The sequence below is a fragment of the Pteropus vampyrus genome, unplaced genomic scaffold (genome assembly GCF_000151845.1).
Source record: "Pteropus vampyrus isolate Shadow unplaced genomic scaffold, Pvam_2.0 Scaffold496, whole genome shotgun sequence".
In the NCBI taxonomy this organism is placed as follows: domain Eukaryota; kingdom Metazoa; phylum Chordata; class Mammalia; order Chiroptera; family Pteropodidae; genus Pteropus; species Pteropus vampyrus.
In genome coordinates, this window is record NW_011889277.1 from 1 (window position 1) to 18,527 (window position 18,527).

Consider the following 18,527-nt stretch of genomic DNA (forward strand, 5'->3'; position numbering starts at 1 on the left):
AGTCCAGTCCACTGGATGTGGCCTTTTACCCCAGCCTCCTCGCCCAAACTGGTCACTCACAGTGATGACATCCAGGATGCTCAGAAGGCTATTGACACTGTCCCCAGGGACCACTTCCTTCACCACACACTCCTTTCCATCCTGTAACATGGGGTGGGGGTATGGGGGGTCAGTGACCAGGGCTCCCCTCTCCCTGCCAACCAGCCTTCCACTCCTGGCCCTCACACTCCCCACTCCAGTGACCACTGACCCCACAGACTACCCTAGACGCCTTTGGGCACGTTTCCGACTCCTGTCTGCACATCTCAAAAAACCACCAACCCTACAGACCAGTGGAGAGCAATGCCGGTCTCCACTGACCGCTTCACCATTGCCCATCTCCCTGCGGTGCCACCGCAGGTGGCCCACTCACAGGCCCTGGCAGGCAGAGCTCCAGTAGCCCGTCTTGCACCACGTAGATGCTGGCATCTGGCTGGCCTGGCCGGAAGACGTAATCACCCTGGCTGAGCCGCTGGAAGATCATGTGCCGGCAGAGTTCCAGAAAGAGTGGCTTCTCGAAGTGGCCCAGCACTCTTTTGGATGGAGGAGGAGGAATGCAGGTCAGATGAGTCCCCAGCTCTGTGGCAACCCCACCTGTACCCCGACACTGACCGGACATTCTTGAGCATGTAGAGCACCTCGGAGGGCAGGTGGGAGTTGGCCAGGTCGCCCTCCGTCAGGTCCGCCTCGAGCACGGCAGGTGGGGGCTCCTTCCGCTGCAGTGTTGGCGTCTCCTTCTGGATGCGCAGGATCCTGGTGGGAAGGGGGAGGGGCAGGGAGAGGATTCAGAGTCACATAGAACAGGGGTCAGCAGACTCTGGCCTGCTGACCAAATCAGGCCCGCTACTTCTTTTTGTAAATAAAGTCTTACTGGCACCCGAGCACTTTCTTTCATGTATGGATTGTCTGAGGCTGTCTGCATGCTACAGCAGCAGAGTTGAGTAGTTACAGCAGAGTTGTATGTGGCCTGCACAGCCTAAGATGTTTACTATCTGGTCCTATACAGAAAAAATTTGCTGAGCCCTGGTGTAAAATCCTGAGATTGCCCCTCCACTAGTCATAGGCCCCTGAGATGAACCCTCCAGTTACACCCCTGACATAGCTTCCACGACGGGCAGAAAAAGCATCTCTGTTCATCATGGGACCCTTGACACAGTCCTTCCAGTAATCACAGACAAGATTCATGAGATAGCTTCTCTAAATGTAGGCAGACCCTGGGGGAGCTTCTGTTACATGAGGAGACCTCAGATACAGCCTCTCTGTTCTTTATAAGGTCTCTGAGATAGCACTTTCTCTCAGGTCAGAGAGAACCCAAAGACAGTCCTTTCGATGGTCACACAGACTCGTGAAATAGCCCCCACTACATGTGGAGAATCCAGATATAGCCTCTCCCCTATTCATGGACCTGGGAGAACCCTTCTCCAAAAGTCACAATTCCTACTGAGAAAGCCCCTGCACTGGTCACAAGATGCTCAAGATAAATCCTCTAGTATGAGCAGTCCCCTCAGTTAAACTCCATGATATAGAGAAATCCAGATATAGCGCCTTTTCTGATCACGGAGGTCCTTGGGCTTGCCTTTCCCCACGTCGCTGATTGCTGAGATTGCCCTCTGACAGTCATAACGTCAGGATGGATCCTCAAGGTGTGGAGACACTGAGATGTAGAGAGACACGAGATATAGCCCCTCAACTGATCATGGAGAACTAGGGACAGCTCTTCTTTTCAAGTCACAGAAAGCTGTTTGATCGAATCTCTGTTTATCATTTACAGCCCTGGGATATCCCAATGTGAAAACACCCTTCAGACAGACTTTACGGTGTCTTATGAACTAGACCCCATGATGCCAAGAGAAAAGCCAGATTCCAACTTAGAAAAAGATCCCACCCAGGGACAGCCTTTCTTGAAGACCCTGAGGGAGTCTTTTGCTGTTGACAGGCACCCCTGAGATGTCCTTCCTACGTTTCTAGTGCAAGAAGATTCTTGAGACAACTCCTAGGGTACAGAAATCCCTGACAGAGCCTCCTCAGTGTGGGAACAGTTCCAAGGTAAGTGACATAGAGAGAGATTTTCTAATGTAGACAGACTGCTGAAATAAACCCTGGAGAAGAGAAACTAGAGCTTACCCTTCTAGCCAGCCACAGAAACACCTGAGCTACCCCAATGAAATGCCTCTTTTGTGGGGAGAACCATAAAATAGCCTACATGGAAACCTCAGATTTAGATCCTTAAACGTATAACACAGTGTCTCAGATACTGACTGAGAAGCAAATATTTATAGACACCCCAGGGAGGGCTGTCACTGGTAGAGGAGTATCACTGAGCTAGTCCTTAGAAACTCCAGAGACAGCTTGTCTGGTGTAGGGTAGCTCTGAGATGGCCCCTGTGATGTGGGAAGGCTCACAAAACTGTGAGATACACCCTTCAGTGTGGGCTGATCACTCAAAAGGCCCCTGAGATAGCCCCCAATGCCAGGTACATCCAGCACAGCCTTACTTCTTGGCAATGTTGAGCATCTTGAGTTTCTTCTTCATTCGTGGCCGGGAGGTGGTGGAGACAGAGGCATCCACCAGAGAGGAAGTTGATTGTGAAACCTAAGAGAATTAAGGGGGAGAATAGGTCAACTGCCAGTTAAGACCCTAGAGAAGAGGGTAGGGGGGTCAGATCCTTGGTCCTTAATCAAGGGGAAGGGGTTTATTAAGAGGTGTAACTAGATAAAGGGCAGAGCCTCTGTGTAGTCAACAGGAGCCCCAGAGACTCCTAGACTCACCTTCCTCATAATCTTCCGGCCATAGAAAAGCACTTTGTCTCTCTTCCGGAATCGATACCGCGGGCCATCGGGTGTTGGGGTTTCTGGGGATAAGGGGAGAGGAACACTGAGCTCTGTGCAGATTCCACGAGGCCAACGATGAGGACACTGCGTGCAGACTCCAGCAAATCCCATCTCTACTGCCTCAAGGACCAAGTTCGGCTCCCCACCCCTCCACAGGGGTCCTTAGGATCCTCACTAGGAACTCGAAGCCTCCGCACCAGCAGGAGGATGAGCACGGCTGTGACCAGCACCGCGACTCCGGCCCCGATCATCACGCCCAGCACCTGCGGGACGAACGGCACTGGCTGCGCACTGCATACTCGCCCCGCCGAACCCTCCCCAGGGGCCAGGACGTCCCCGGTTTCATCCCATTCTGCGACGTCCGTCCCCGAGACGGTCGCAGTCGCCGCTGGGCTGGGTGTCCCCATCTGTAGAACGGCCAAGTGCGGTTCCTTCCCAGGAAGTGCAACCCTTCACTGCAGCTCGGCGGCCCGCGGTGCACGCCGGGAAACGTAGTTCGCTCTGAATAGACGCAGTCGGGTTCTCGCGGGACTACGATGGTGCGCGCAGAGCACGTCGGGAATTGTAGTCCTTGCGGCGCCACTCAACCCTCAATCCTCAACCCTCAACCCTCAACCCTTACCATTCCTGTTTGCAGCGGGGCCTCCATTAGCTGCTTCGGGCTGGGCTGCAGGTCTCGTACCCCGGAGTCCTGGGAATCAAGAAGCAGGAGGAACCCGAGCAAGTCGTCACTCTGGGCCCGCCCCTCCACTGCCACAAGCCCTGCCCACTTCGTGCTCGCAGCCCGAGCCGGGGACCAGCTAGAGGGACGCTGCGGAGCAGAGTAGGGCAAACTGACCTCTGGGTCCGGGAGTGAGCTGGGGCGCCGGCTCCCCGCCGGGCTTCCTTCACCCACGCTCCAGGCCGAGGAGACGCTCTACCGGTGCAAACCCCACCCTAGGGCCAAAGGGTAGTCTGCCGGGCACTCAGCGAGCAGCCAGCGCACGGGTTCCCCTAGGGCACGGCTCCCTCACACAGGCAGCCTCCTTCCCGGCCTCTGATCCCAGCGGAACTGATCAGTCCTCACCGACCCCTAGGTCGCACCCTTGTATTCCCCATAAAAACTGGATGCCCTATCCCGGGAAAACTGAAGACATAGCCAGTGGGTCGGGGAGATGCCTGGCTCCTGGATCAAGCCTGCCCCCAGAAAGACCCGGGGGCTAAGGAGCGTGGGAGTGCTGCCGGGACCTCCCACACAAGAAGTCCTAGGGGATTCCGAGGTCTCAGAGAGGTCCTGGGACGCTCCGAGTGGGATGGGTTCGCAAGGTGTTATTGGTTGATACTGGAGATTTAATGTCACGTAATAGTAAAGTTATGGGGTTTCTGATGGTGCGGAGTATCACTAGGACTCCAGTAATGATGCTGGCGCCATTGCTGGGCGACGTAACCGAGGACGCTGGACTTACTGGAGCACTGGAAAGTTACCGAGCGATCCTCAGGAATACAGGACTATTACTGGGAAAACCGGGAGCTGGGTGGGCACATATCTGGGGTCGTTGGAACATGAGAGTGGGCCTAGGGACGACGTCCGGGCTCCTTGGAAGATGCTGAGGAACTCTGATATATTCCTGGGACTTCCCTGGGATACTGAGGATGTTTTTGGCGCCGCTAAAGTATTAATGGAAATTTAGGGGAGTCACTGGGTTTTTGAGACATTACTTGGGAAATTCATGGGGGTCTAGTCCTCTTCCACCCCAGGGTGCACCTGGCTACCGGTGCGGAAACATCTGCAGGGAACTGGGGGGAAGGGAGCATCAGAGTCGGGGGCTACTGAGAATCAGCGGAGGAGATCTTGCGAAAGCCGAAGGCTCGCTAACGACCCCCGAAGGGATGGCCCCTTCGGGGGCGACAGAGACCCGGACTCACCCAGAGGCTGCAGACAGGGTCCACTCAGCGCCAACACCGCTGGCGTTCCGCCCAGCGCCTCAGGTGTGGCCCCTTTAAATTATTCGCTGCAGGGCGCACGGAAGCCCCGCCCCCTACCCTGTTAGGAAGGTCGTGTGGAACCTACTGAATGTGGCAACGCCTTAAAGGGGCCAAAGACCATTTGGCTAAGGGAATGCCCCTCCCGCTAGAAGAGTAAGCGAGGTTTTTTTATTCCCCCCATTTATTGAACACCCATCCCACCCCAGTGTCCAACCCGACTGACCCAGGCCCTCACAGGGCGCTGTAGGGAGCCGGTCCTTCAAAGCAAACCCTAAAAATAAATAAGAGCGGATCTCCACAGTCCCAGGTCCTGGGGCTAATGTCCAGTGGCTGTCCCGATCCGAGTCAATTCACCAGCAGCGAATGCTCCGAGGCGTCCCTGTTGGAGGGGCAGTGTCAGCTGGGGCCGAAGGCAGCCGTAGCAGAAGGCAGTTGTGACCTCTGGCAACTCCCCTTCCCTCAGCCCCCAATCCTAACCAAAACTCGAACCTGCCGCAACAGCAGAGGAGGCTGCAGGCTGAGCCACTCCCGCGGCGGAACTTGCCGGAGGTAGGGCTGTCCTTGCACTGCGCGATGTAGGCCTGGAGCTCGCTCATCTCCGCGAGGGCACCGCCCGGGTGCTGAGGAGAGATATGGGGTGAACCAGCCAAAAGGGGCCCCTTGAGATCTGCCCTCGGCTCCACCTCTTCTCCAGCCATCTGGATCTCCTTGCTGCAAGCAGGCTCCCACCTCTGGGCCTTTGCACTTGCTGTGTCCACCACCTGTTGTTCCTTATGGTTTTCTTCCTGAAAGAACTTCTCTGATCCCTGAATATGTGCACAACCTGAATCTTGGTCAGTTGGTGTCACATCTACAACCCCAGTCATCTGAATAGTGTGGCTTTCAGCAAGAGACTGAAAGGCCCTCCCTACCTTGTGAAGGAGCCATCTCTTGCCAAAGTTCTTTCTAGCTAATAGGTCTTTGTTTTGGCTGTTTCTTCGCCCTGATGCTCCCTTCCTTGAGTTCCCATCTCTTCAACCTAGAACTTTCTGAGATGATAAAAATGTTTGGTTCTGTGCTGTCCAATCTGGTAGCTACTAGCCAGCCACATTGTTTTCTGGGCCTTTAATATGTGAACGATGTGAGTGAGGAAATGAATTTGGATAAGTATTTCATTTTCATTTAAATCAAAATGTAAACAGTCCCATGTGGTTAGGAACTAGTATTAGACAGCACATTCTAGAAGCCTTTATGGACTCACCCTAATACCAGTCTAAAGCAGAGGATCCCACAGTAACCTTCCACACTTCCTTCATATCTCTCACCAGTGGTTCACCACACTTCTGTCCATGCATCATCCTCTTGCCCATTGGGCTTGGACAGACTGTGTACACCTTTCCTCATTTCCTAGATGCCAGGTGCCCAGCACAGGGCTTGGCCCACGATAGGCCCTCAGACATGTTGGCTAAAAGAATCCTGTCTCCTTGCCACCTCCATGTTCTTCTCCGACTCCCTGGTCTCCTCAGATCTCCACAGCCTTGCAGGACCGCTACAGTTCCCCAGACCCAAACAGCCCCCACCAAGGCCACCCCACAGAACAGAAGGCTAAAGAGCAGGGCTTCAATATTCAGACAGTCCTGGGTTGAACCTGGCTTCATCACTTAGTAGCTGACTTCAGGCAAGTCAGTGAAACTTTATGGCCTGGTGTCCCTGTTGGTAAAAGCAGACGCAGGAATCCTACCTGCATAGAGCCCTGCCTTGATCAAACTGAGAATGAGGCAGCTGTGACCATGACGACATCAGGCCCACCTATGCTCCACAATTCCAAGCCACTCTCTCCTTTGGCTTTGCAGAGTCTCTCATTCCCCGAATCCTTCTCTCCTTGCACCCCTCCCCCGGCATGTTCCCCAGGACCCTGCCATGGCCCACTCCAAGGGACCTGGAGCCCAAGTTAGAGCTGTGAGTGCGGTTGGTCGCGCGGTGGAGGGGTTGCGTGGCTAACCTTGATGGTGTCGTAGGCACCCGTGATGAGCGCGATGAAGAGGCTGAGCACCATGTAGATGAAAAGACTGATGAAGGAGTAGAGGTAGAGCTGGGAGAAGAGCCAGACGAGGCTGCTGTGGCCCTGCTGCGCCTGCATCGCTGCGAATGTCACGAACATGTCGTCCCCGTTGATGAGTGAGAACAGGCACTCCGACACCATGGACAGTGAGCGGAACTGCGGCCGGGCAGCAAGGTCAGTGGGGTTGAGACAGAGGGAGCCGTGAGCATGGCTGGGGGCAGGATGGGGCACTAGGGGTCAGAGGGTACAGTGGACCAGTAGTCACAATGGGACCACCTGGGGGTCACTGTAAAATGACAAGGTCATAGGGTCAGTGCCAGGGTTACTGGGGGTCAGAGTGCAGAATATCATCAGCCATGATGGGGTCACTTGGGGGTCACTGTGTCAATGACGATGTCATAAGGTCAATGCTAGAACAGAGGGGACAGTGGGCAGAACTGCTGCAGACATGCTGGTTAAGTTACCAGGGGTCAAGCTGAGTCGTTCAGTGTGGCCAGGTCAATGAGAGATAAACCAGAGGGCTTAGGAAGTGGGCTCAGGGGAGGGGGCCCAGAGACCCCTCGACTGTGAGTCATGAGCACCCACCATCAGCTCTGGCCCCAGCCAGTCCCTACCTTCACGTGATAGGGCCCCAACACGATCCAGCCACAGAAGCAATAGCCTAGGTAGATGACAGCCACACAGCAGCAGAAGCGCATGACGCTGGGCAGGGCCACCCGCAGTGTGGCGATGAGGATCTGCGGTAGGGCAGATGGGGGCCCAATGACGGCATGGCCACCACCGGGGTCGGTGGTGCATATGGGGTGGAGCAGTCAGGGCCTGTCTGAGGGCGTGGCTAGGGGAGCTTAGAATGAGCGGCATGGGGCTGAGGGGGCCCAAGGGCATGCCATGACTGGACTCAGCTAGGTGGCTATGAAGGGGCAGGCTCGCATGGCCCCTGCCCAAGTATAGTGACAGGTACATCTGGGGTGGGCAGGTACAGGGCTAAGAGACTTGTGACAGGCCATCTGCAGGGGCTGATGATTGCCACACGTGTATGAACTTAGCGGGGTAGAATCAGGCAACATGTGGCCACCACCTGGAAGGAGGGCCCAGGCTGCGCACACGAGGCTCACGTTGTACTTATGGAAGAAGGTAAGGTAGCGGATGACGCCGACCCAGACGAGCAGTGTCGAGGTGCCCAGGAGGATGCTGCAGACATCGTAGCTGGCCAGGTTCTAGGGGCGGGAGCAGTGTCAGCTCCATCTAGCCGCCCATTCCAGGGGATGTTGCCCTGGGCAGGGTGTGGGCAGGACCCACCTTGGCTTCGATGCCAATCTTCATGATCGTTCCTGAGATGGTCAGCACGTCACTGGTGACCAGCAGGATGTACCAGCCGTTGACAAATTCCAGTCGCTCCCACAGGCTGATAACCCGTCCCCTCTGCTGCCACATAAACCGAACAAACTCCTGCAGGAGGCAGGTGGAGTGAGGCCCTCTCCAGGCATGGGAGCCTCGAGCCACCCCTGGCCTTTATGGCCCCAGAGCTGGGCAAAGGCTGGATTGGGCACATGTGACATTGGGGTGGCTCTCACATTCTGTAGTAGGAAGCCACGGAGCAGGGAGCGGGCACACAGCAGGAAGGAGAAGGAGCAGGTGAGGATCACGAACACATCAAACAGGAGCCGGAAGCTGTTGTCTCCTGTGGGGGAGGGGGCCTTGGGTTGGGCCAGGGTGGCTCCAAGCCTTGTGAGGCCAAGCCTAGGGGGCTGTAGGGCAAGTTTTGGCTGGTCAGCAGGCTCATGGGCTACTCTGGGTGAGCCGGAAGCTCTGTTAGTGCTGGTCTGGGGCTTGGGAATCCCCAGGCGGGTCAGGGTCCCTGGTTGGCGCTGGTCTGGGGCTTGAGGGCTCACCGTGCCTGAAGACGCTGGGGTGCTTACACTCTTGGATGTGGGCTTGAGTCTCCAGGCTGATGGGGACACGCCCGCTGTGTGCCTTATTGTCAAATGTGATCTGCGGTGGGGTGCAGAGTAAGCCTTGGCAGGCCTAGGCTCCCAGACCCGCATGACAGGTGGTCTGTCTGGCCCCAGCTTCCCCATCACTCCCATGCTGCCCTTGGCCAAGGGTCCCCAGCCCTGGAGCTCAAGAACCCTGTGGCACCACCCCCTGCCCCTCATCACTGGTGGCTCCACACCCTCGGCCTGAACACCATGGGCTCACTAGGACACTGAAGGTGTAGCAGTCTGGGATCTCATTGTTGATCAGGCTCTGCAGGTTGATGGTCTTCAGCTGGAAGTGGATGGTGACGTTGATCAGCCTGAAGGGGAAGAGTCTAGTGAAGGGGAAGGGGCTCCGCAGCTCCCTCAGGCCCCAGAGTGCCCGCGCTCCTGCCCAACGCTGACTCTGCAGCTGGCAGTGGAAGTGCTCACTCAGCAGACATGAGCCCAGGCCACCCCTGCCCCGGCCTGTGGGGAAGTGGCTCCCGGGGGAGTCCCAAGGACACATGGCATCCTGCCTCCCCCACTCTCTGCCCAGCCCTGGGGTGGCCCCCTCCATCAGGCAGTACTTGTGGAATTTGAGCGTGAGGTTCTTGTAACTGGCGCTGCCATCCAACAGCGATAGATCATCACGAGGGGGCACAATGGGTCTCTCGGGGGGATCCACTTGGATGCAGTCTGAGGACAGGGAGTCAGAGAAGGGACACTTGGGATGGGGGAGGCACAGGCAGGTCTCCCCAGAGTCCCGGATGGCAGACTTCCCTGATTCACTTCCCACTTGATACTTGAACATTTACTGTTTGTTCCCCGTGTCCACCCAGGGTAGGGCCTGGTCTGTCTGTTCCCTCTGCAGACCCTAGGGCCTAGTGCTCTGTGGGCCCCCGAGTGTTTAGTGAATTCATGATATTAAAACATAATGCCCAGTTCTTTCTGCACGGCAAGCATTCTTCTAAACATACTGCATACTTCACATCACTGATGCTCAGGACAGCCCATCTCCCAGATGAGTGAGGGGCAGAGCTGGGATTTTAATCCCAGCAGCGGGGAGGCCCCAAGAGCTCAGCCCCACTTTATCTACTCACCAGTGACAACCATTGGGTCGATGTCAAAGGTATCGTTGGCTGGGTCCACGTGGCCCCGGTGGTAGTACCGCTGGCAGAGGGCCAGGGCTGAGCCATTGGCCCAGGGACCACCCCCGCCCCGCACATATGCGTAGCGGCCCAGTGACACATCAGGGAGTATCAGGTACTGTGGGCAGAGAAGGGGAGGGTCCATCAGCCCCACCTGCACTCCCCTGATCTTCCCACCTGCCAACCTGCTCCTGGCTGCTCGTACCTGGTCCACGGCGTAGAAGATAGCCTGGTAGAGCTGCTCCCGAGTATAGGCTGCGAAGGTGTCATCTGCCCCATCAGAGTAGCCCAGAAGGAAGAGGTGGCGGAAGGCGATGGTGTTCTCCTCCCGGAATGTCACTGCCAGCTGGTTGCTGAGCCCGAACAGGATGAGCTGGTGGGATGATGAGGGGGGTCGATGTTGCTGGGATGGGGCTTCCCTCAGTGCATGAGTGGAGGAAGAGGAAAAAGAGCGCCCACTCCATGAGGGCATATGTCCCCGTCTTCTGTGCCCACCGTTTGTTCCCAATGCCCAGCACACAGTGGGCACTTATATATCTCTCAGCAGCAACTAACGTTCACTAAATGTGTATCAGATGCCAACTTCCGTGCTAAACCCAAACCTACAGGGTAAGAACCACTGCTGGGTCCCTTGACTAAGGGGAAATTAGAAGCATAGTAACATAGCCAAAGTCGCAGCACCAGACCAGAAGCTCCTCAGCAGAGGCTGGGTCTGATTCATCTTACGGTCTCCAAATCCTAGCATAGGGCCTGGCATGGGAAGGAGGTCAACTATCTGTTCAGCCACTGGGTTAGTTCTCTTTGTGAGTCAACATGGCATCAGACTGCCTGAGTTCAAGTGCCAGCAGCTCCTAACACTTGGTTGCTGTGTGACTTTGGACAAGTCCCTAAGCCTCTCTGAGCCTCTCAGCTGCCTCACCTGGGGGCAACAGAAGTTGCTGGGACCTCGGAGGGCATGTGTGAGGTTAAAAGGGGCTGCTCACATACAAAGCTCAGAGGGCTTCCTGATTGATTACTGCCATTTTCACTACTGTCATTATGCTGCTGCAGGGTCAGGACAAGGCTCCAACTCCCAGACTCTCCTTCTAGGAAAACAGCAGTCACAGGTGCTGTTCTTATGGGGCCCCCGAAGGTCTCACCTGCACAGTGACCACCAAGATCTTTACTACTTGCAGCATCAGCTTGAAGGGCTTGCGGCCCTTGGCCCGAAATTTGTCACAGGGACTCATGAAAAAGTACTTGAGACGGCGGCGGAGGTCTTCCTCTTCCAGAGGGGTTGGAGGCGCTGGCAAAGTCCCCGCTTGGGTCCCATATCCGGGGCTGGGGGTCAGGAGGTGCTCAGTCTCTGGGGGAATGGGAGAGATCAGTGGGAACCAGGCCCGGGCAGGTCCACTGCCAACAGGGGAGGCAGGTCCCATGTTCCAGCTAAGAAAGAACTCTGGGAGATCTAAGAAATTCTGAAAACCTGCAACATTTTATGGATATACACAGCAATGCTGCTCAGATTACAAATTTGGGTTTGGGACTCAAAAGGGCCGGGACTGATTTCTGACCCTGATGCTCACCGGCTTGGGCAGGGCACTTGGTCTCTCTGAGCCTGTTTCTCATCTGCAAAATGGGACAATAGCATCTCTCATCAAGAAGCTGAGGATCTGATGCTTACAAAGTGTTTATCACAGGAGCTGGTACCTGGTAAGAATGTCAGGACATTCCATCATCGTTCCTGTCATGGATTTGTGGGGAGAGAATGAATTGCCTCCACTGGTTTTTCACAGTGCACTCAAGGCTCCTGGGCCCATCCCAAATCCAGCCTCCACACATGAACATGGAACTCAGCTACATTCTGGTATTTTCTGGATAAGCGCCCAAAGAATAAACTTTCCACTCATCATGACCTGGCCTGTTAAGCTGACACTCTCACAAGCCACAGGCCTGGAGTAGGAGAGACTGACAGTGATGGTAATAATAAGAGAATGCAGAGCCGAAGACTCACTGTGCACCAGCAGATGTTATAGCACTGCCCATTTGGGAGTTTATGAGCTAATATGACATCTTCATTAAAGCTGCCAGCTCCTGGAAATCACACAGCCCTAGGACCAAATCCCGGACCTGCTGCTTCTAGGTTGGGGAACTCCAGGCACCTTTCTAAGTCTCAGTCTCCTCCTGAAGAGTAGAGGGAGAAAAAAGTCTTCCCCTGAGGCTGAAACTCTGAAAGTGCCTCAAGAATGAAGTGAGGCAAAGCGGTTCTGCCTGAGCCTCAGTAATTCTTCAGCAAACGAATACTGTCCTAAGCACTGCTTGTTCCCTTCAATCCTGACCAGCCTAAGAGGAAGGTCTAAGGTTTCAGCAACTGCTGGGGTCAGCGCTGGTTACAGCAGCCCAGAACTCTCCCTGACACACCCCCACTACCCCCACTGGGAGAACCCAGCTTCTTTCCAGGGCCTGGCTGGCCTACTGCCTGGCACTGTCACCGAGATGACTGTGGACACTGTTAGAACCTGTCCTGCAGGGAGGGCCAGCTCCTGGCTGGTCCCTTTGGAGCTTGGATGCTATTGTGGTTGTTTACAGGACCGCTGGACAGAAGCCAGAAGGCGGGCCTGCTTCCCTAGCTAGGATCATAGCTAACCCACCCCAGACTCTATCAGCTGTGACATCTTTCAGGTGTCTCCAGCCAGCTCAAGAAGTGAAGAAAAACACAAGGGGTCTTTCTCCAAGCTCCCCCATTAGAGACGGAGACTGAAGAAGCTGGAGCTGGATTGAGCGATCTGAAATTGAGTTAGGCGTCTAGGCTCGAGGAGGCAATTCCCCGAGCCCTCTGCCTGAATTTAGAGAAGCTGAGCATTTGCCTTCTGGGAGTCTCACGTGCGAGTTGGAAAAGCTGGTGCCAGCTGAGTTCCAGCAATGCTGAGCAATCGGAATCTAGGCTCAGAACGGAACCTCGCAGCCCTGTGTCAAAGAAGCAGGCGGCCTGCCTGCTGTCTGAGTTTAGGAACTCCGAGCAGAGCCTGGGTCTAGGAAGGGCAGTCGGGAGTCTCACCACTCCGAAGTGGGAGAAGGTGGTGCCCATTCGCCACCCAAGTTCTTTGAGCCTTCTGCCCAAATCTCCACTGCGGGAAAGCTGGGAGATCAACACCAGAGTTTGGGAAAGGGAAACTAGGAGCTCCTGCGCCCCAGGCCGGCGGAGCTGGCTGGCTGGCTGCCCGCCCTCCCGCAGCCCACGGGGGCGTCCGCACTCTCACCTGAGCCGCGCGAGCCCACGGGGGTTGCCATACCGGGGCGGGGAGCGCCGGACGCCAGCGGGCGCGGCGGAGCAGCCGGGGTCCCAGCGCCCGCCGCTGTCACTGCGGCCTCTCCGCCTCGCGGTGCCGCTTCAAACCCTCGCTTATCAGCTGACTTGAGCCCAGAGTCACGTGATCAGAGCGCCTTTGGAGACACGTGACCAGATCCTGTCCCGCCCCCTGCGCCACGACAACATCGGCCTAGCGGTGCGCAGGCGTACCTCCGCGGGCGACTTGCGGGAAGTCGCGAGATCCTAGCACCGACGGCAGACACGATTCTGGGGATGGGCTGGCTCTGAGCGTGCCAATGTAGGACTGTCTCCGTCCTGGCTCCGTCACGTCCGCGTCTAATGCCAACCTCTTGGCTTCCATGTATTTGACCCCTTACCTTCCGCAATATCTGGTGATGTCCCTACATCCTATCTAAGGGCTGTTCCCCTCCATCCTACCAGAAATCCCAGGGTTAATCTCAACCCCTTCTGCTTCTGCCCCTCTCTTCTGTATGACCTATCAGCAAATCTTATTTCGTTTTCTAATTATATCTCAAAGAAGATCACTTATTCCCACTTTTATGGCTCTCAGCCCAGAGTCACCTGGACCACTGCAGTAACCTCCTCATATAGGCTCCCAGTCTTGACCCCCTCCATTCCACTCTTCACCCAGCAGCCAAGAACAGCTTCAGAAAACAATTCATATCAGTTCTCTGCCAGAACCTGCAGGTGGCTTCACATTTCTCTGGGACGACAAGCAAACTCCCCACCAGTCTACCAGGGCCCTCTGGTCTTCCCCTGCTTCCTCCCCAGATCATCTCTTAATGGCCCCAGTGCCTTTTCAGACTCTTGCCCTAGAGCGTAATGGTTAAGAACACAGGCTCTGGAGGGCAGACAGACAATCCAGATTTTTAAATCTTGGCACTGCCAACCGCCACTTCTCTGTCTTCCAAAAAGTCCGCGAAACTCCATGTGCCTCAGTTTCCTCATTTGCAAAATAAGGATGCTCAATCACAGTTCCCTGCTTTGTGGAACTATTGAAAGAATTAAATGATAAAATGCAAGAGCATAGCACAAGGCTAGGCAAATAATGCCGATGATTAAATTAGTGGTTATTGGGATTATATAGTCTTTCCTCAGGAAAGCTCTCCCAGACCTAAAACAGAAGTCCTGTATACTTCTAGAATGTACATTTACTTTTTAAATGTTTCCAAATTTGGTATCTGTAAGCTCTGCCAGGCCTAAAGCCATGGTTATCTTGCTTGTGGCTGAGACCTGAGCAATCAACAGGTATCTGTTGAATGCATAAATGGGCAACCTCCCTTTGTCCAGTACCTATAATGTGTGCTTTGAAGGGCAAGGGGTAAGTTAGGGGAGCAGATTGGGGCAGGACTGCCCACATGGTATCAGCCTCCATTATCAGCCCACTACTTTCAACACGCCACGAGTCCCACCATTTGGAAAAACCAAAGGGAAGGGATGCTGCTCAGACCGTCTGCAGGGTAAGTCTGCTCCTGACAAGGGTGACCAGGTCTGGAGGAACAGAGCGACTGCTGGGATGGACCAGTGCGAGGCCTTGTTGGGGAAGCTCAGAAGCCTGGAGGACGTCAAGGGGAAGCCAGGACATTTGGGGAGTATGGCTAGCTCAGGCCGCACCCTCCCATCTCCCAAAGGGCTGTGCATTAGGGGAAAAAGAGAAACAGGAGAACCATGAAACAGAGCCAGGAGGCAGTGGGAGGATTTTACTAACTGCACAACACACAACTTCCCCAGACCCTGTGGGTGCCAGCCTCCCCTTTAGCCATCGGGCCCCAGCAGTGCACCTCGCTCCTGCACCCACTCAGGACTCTCACCAAGAGGAAGAGCTGGGCTGTCATGAGTGGGAGAGCTAGGGTCAGGGTGGGTCTCAGGGTTGGGGTCGGGGCTGGGCACAGGATCTGGGTCTGGGCTGTGGACAGATCCCTGGTCAGGACTGGCCACAAGGTCAGGATTGGAATCGTGACCAGGCTTAGGGTCAGAAGCCTTGACAGGAACAGGGGTGGGGGTAGATCTGGCGCCAGGGCCAGCTTTGGGGCCGGGTTTGGGGAGGGAGCCCAACATAGAGCCAGGGTCAGGGCCCAGGCCTGAGCTGGGGCCCAGGCCAGAGCCGAGCACAGAGACAGCATCAGGCCCGAGGAGGGAGACCTGCCCGGGCCTCAACATCGAAGCAGGGCTGAGCCCCAGGCCAGCAGCGGCGGCGGCAGCTGCAGCGGCTGCAGCGGCGGCCCCCTCGTGCACCCGCTTGTGCTTGGTGAGGCTGGAGGCTTGGCCGAAGGCCTTGCCGCAGAGCTGGCAGCGGTAGGGGCGCTCTCCGGAATGCACGTGCAGGTGCTGCAGCAGCGCCGAGCTCTGCCCGAAGGCCTTGGAGCAGTGGGGACAGGCGTAGGGGCGCTCGCCTGTGTGGATGCGTAGGTGGTGCTGCAAGTTGGAGCTCTGGCCGAAGGCCTTGCCGCAGTGGGGACAGCGGTAGGGGCGCTCCGCTGTGTGCGTGCGCTGGTGCTGCAGCAGCGCTGAACTCTGCCCGAAGGCCTTGCCGCACTGCGGGCACGGGTAGGGCCGCTCCCCCGTGTGCGTGCGCAGGTGCTTCAGTAGCGCGGAGCCCTGCCCGAAGCCCTTGGCACACACCGGGCACTTGTGCGGTCGCGGGCCACCGTGCGTGCGCAGGTGCTGCGCCAGCAGCGAGCCGTGCCCGAAGGCCTTGCCGCACACCGGGCAGTGGTGCGGCTTCTCGCCGCTGTGGCTGCTGCGATGCTTCAGCAGTGTGGAGCGCCAGCCGAAGGCCTTGCCGCATGCCGCACATTGGTAGGGCCGCGCGCCCGTGTGGATGCCCCGGTGTTGGGCAAGCGTGGCGCCGTGGCTGAACGACTTGCCACAGTCGGGACAGCGGTAGGGCTTCTCGCCGCTGTGGGTGCGGCGGTGCTGACTCAGCCCTGAGCTGCGGCGGAAGGCTCGCCCGCAATCAGGGCAGGAGAAGGGTCGGGGCGGGCTGGCAGGTGCGGGGAGCACCGCGGGGCTGGTGGTCAGACCCTCCGGGGTGGCAGTGAGGCTGGATGAGAGGGGGTCTAGGTCTGGGGCTTCTGGGGGGCTGAGGGTGTCGCTGTTAGGGTCGAGAACCAGAGGGACAGGGCCGATGACGTCTGGATCGAGATCAAAACTCGACGACATGGGATCGAGATCTTGGGGATCCGAGTCACGGTTCCCGGAAATGGAGCTGGGTGCTTCCACATCGGGGTCCAGATCCTCGGAGACCAGCTCCAGATCTTCAGAGCTGGGGTCTGCGTCTTCAGAGACAGTGTTGAGGTCTTCTGGGTCAGGATGTGGGTCTTCAGAAATCGGATCAAGCTCTTCTGGGTTGGGGTCCAGGTCTTCTGAGTCTGAGTCAAGCTTTTCATAAGTGGGTCTTGGGCCTTTGTGGCCTGGGTTCCTGACCAGGACCGAGCGCCGCATCCTAGGTGTGGAAGTGCCAGCTGCTTCTGGGGCAGGATCTGCAGGATGAGGACAGGGTGGGTGGAGGTAGGTTTTAGGAGGCAGGGGGAGTCTCTTTTGGAAACTGAACAGAGATTGGATAGGGGGCCAGGCTGTGCCTCAGAACCCACTTCTGAACTCCCGCCTGGGTCCTTTTCCTGTCTCAGACCACAGGGAGATTTGTGACTCACCCTGGGCCTAGTGGGACATGGGGGCCCCTCCCTTCTCAGCCCCACACCTGGACGGAAGTCATGGGACCCGGCACTAGAGGTCTCCAGTACCCAACTCCATGGCTCTGCCCCTCTCTCCATCCTGGACTCCTCCTCTCGTGGGAAGCTTGGGTCCTGTGGAGGAGAGAGAGTCCTAGGTTCCTACTTCGTGGGGAAGAGGGTGGGTGTCTTGGTTCCTGTGCTTGCTGCTAAGTACACGGTTTGAATTCCTGTCCCATAGTCAAGGGTGGCATATGTGGGAGTTCCTGGTAAGGAAGGGGATTTGGCTCACCTCCTAGAGAGGCAGTATCCTGAGTTGAGCAGCCTGTATCTGAGGGATAAGGGCGGGGGGCAAACCACATCTGCTAGTCCTCTTGGGTTCTTAGGGGAGCTCAGGGGCACCCCTGGCTTGCTTCCTGGGGAAGAGACCACCAGAATGCCAGACTTCACAGTTCTAGGGTGAAAGCAACTGCCCAAACACCTGTGTTCCCAAATGCCAGTTCCTAAAGCTAGAGAGGGAGGTGGGGAAATAATATGTGGGACCCGTGGGGGCAGGGGATCCATGGATCCCATAGCCAGGACAATCGGGGCAGGTGTCAGTATACCTGTTGCCCAGCTGGATAGAAGAGCCCGAATTCTAATCCCTAGCTGAGGGCTGGGCAAAAATAGTACCTGGGGCCCCTCTTGGGTGATTGGAGGGACCCCTAGGCCACCTCCTAGGAAGGGGAGATTCCTGAGTGACTGACCCCATGGCCGGAGAATGGGGATGCATGTCAGGACACTTTTTGTCCCCTCTGGAGAGGACAAAATTCAGGAAAGATCCTGAATTCCAGGCAGGAGGCAAGGAGGTGGTGGAAAACAATAGCTGGGACCCCTTTTAGGGAGCAAGAGGAGCTCAGGATTACCTGATGGGAGGTGATGCCTTGAGTTACCCACCCCATGGCTGGGCACTGGGGGAGATTGGCCAGCAGATAGATCTGTTCCTGGGAGACAGGGGACCTTTCCTTCTGTGGAAGGAGACATCCTGGGCCACAACCCCATAGCTGGGAGTGGGTAAGCGAATGATGGACAATGAGTTCCTGGATCACCTCTTCCATCCAGAACCCAAGGTTGGAGGGTGGGGAACAACGCCTGGGTCCCCTCCTGGGTTCCTGGGGGGCAGGGAATCCTTGGATCACCTCCTGGGGAAGGGGCTTCCAGAACTCTGGACCCCCAAGACTGGAGAGTGAGAAGAATAAGTGGGGTCCTGGAGGACAGAGGGAACCCCTGCATCCCCCTCTTGAGGAAGGGCCTCCTGAAACCCCGACCCCAGGCTCAGAATGGGAAGAACAATGCCTAGGGGCCCTCTTGGGTGCCTGGGGGGAGGGCGTCTGGGTCGCCTCCAGGGGGAAGGGGTGTCCTGAACTCCCAACCCCACGCTGAGAGGTTTTCCCTGCCTTATCCCTCCCGATCTAGGGCGCCCAGCTCCGGCCGGGCCCTCTCCGGGGGCCGCAGAAGTGGACTGGGCGCACTAGGCCCGCGGGCCGTTCGGCCCCTCGCATCGCGCCGCGACCCCGCTCTCCCG

General features: G+C 56.7%; 3 protein-coding genes across 12 annotated transcripts; all 3 read right to left on the bottom strand.

The window, feature by feature from the left end:
* Positions 1 to 12: 12 nt before the first annotated feature.
* LOC105307435 (neuropathy target esterase-like) lies at positions 13 to 3,353 on the bottom strand (the record flags this gene model as incomplete). Its single annotated transcript, XM_011382948.2, has 6 exons — positions 3,046 to 3,353; positions 2,808 to 2,890; positions 2,534 to 2,631; positions 652 to 792; positions 413 to 572; positions 13 to 141 (listed from the first exon to the last, which is right to left on the bottom strand). Coding segments are annotated over exons 1-6 (843 nt in total), but the record flags the coding sequence as incomplete, so codon positions are not given.
* A 1,622-nt stretch (positions 3,354 to 4,975) lies between these two features.
* On the bottom strand, positions 4,976 to 13,384 carry LOC105307429 (mucolipin-1). 5 transcript variants are annotated; one of them, XR_002777735.1, is made up of 15 exons: positions 13,020 to 13,064; positions 11,548 to 11,590; positions 11,122 to 11,327; positions 10,188 to 10,355; positions 9,935 to 10,100; positions 9,422 to 9,530; positions 9,076 to 9,172; positions 8,769 to 8,868; positions 8,451 to 8,557; positions 8,176 to 8,325; positions 7,992 to 8,093; positions 7,605 to 7,613; positions 6,817 to 6,938; positions 5,325 to 5,455; positions 4,976 to 5,214 (listed from the first exon to the last, which is right to left on the bottom strand). XR_002777735.1 is itself a non-coding variant. In XM_011382939.2 (15 exons), the coding sequence occupies exons 2-15, from the start codon at positions 11,588 to 11,590 to the stop codon at positions 5,181 to 5,183; spliced, it is 1,752 nt and encodes a 583-aa protein (XP_011381241.1). In that variant the 5' UTR covers positions 13,222 to 13,383; the 3' UTR covers positions 4,976 to 5,180. The 5 variants fall into 5 exon arrangements, 4 of the variants coding, with proteins under 4 accessions (XP_011381241.1, XP_023380590.1, XP_011381242.1 ...); XM_011382939.2 differs by lacking the exon at positions 13,020 to 13,064 and adding an exon at positions 13,222 to 13,383 and having other exon boundaries at positions 6,817 to 7,032; positions 7,491 to 7,613; XM_023524822.1 differs by having other exon boundaries at positions 6,817 to 7,032; positions 7,491 to 7,613.
* Positions 13,385 to 14,971: 1,587 nt separating this feature from the next.
* ZNF358 (zinc finger protein 358) lies at positions 14,972 to 17,979 on the bottom strand. Of its 6 annotated transcripts, none has more exons than XM_011382941.2 (3): positions 17,869 to 17,975; positions 16,993 to 17,098; positions 14,972 to 16,774 (listed from the first exon to the last, which is right to left on the bottom strand). In XM_011382941.2, exons 1-3 carry the CDS (start codon positions 17,902 to 17,904, stop codon positions 15,048 to 15,050), a joined length of 1,869 nt encoding a protein of 622 aa, XP_011381243.1. In that variant the 5' UTR covers positions 17,905 to 17,975; the 3' UTR covers positions 14,972 to 15,047. The 6 variants fall into 6 exon arrangements, with proteins under 6 accessions (XP_011381243.1, XP_023380588.1, XP_011381244.1 ...); XM_023524820.1 differs by lacking the exon at positions 17,869 to 17,975 and adding an exon at positions 17,256 to 17,834 and having other exon boundaries at positions 17,036 to 17,098; XM_011382942.2 differs by lacking the exon at positions 17,869 to 17,975 and adding an exon at positions 17,256 to 17,830.
* Between the last annotated feature and the right edge of the window lie 548 nt (positions 17,980 to 18,527).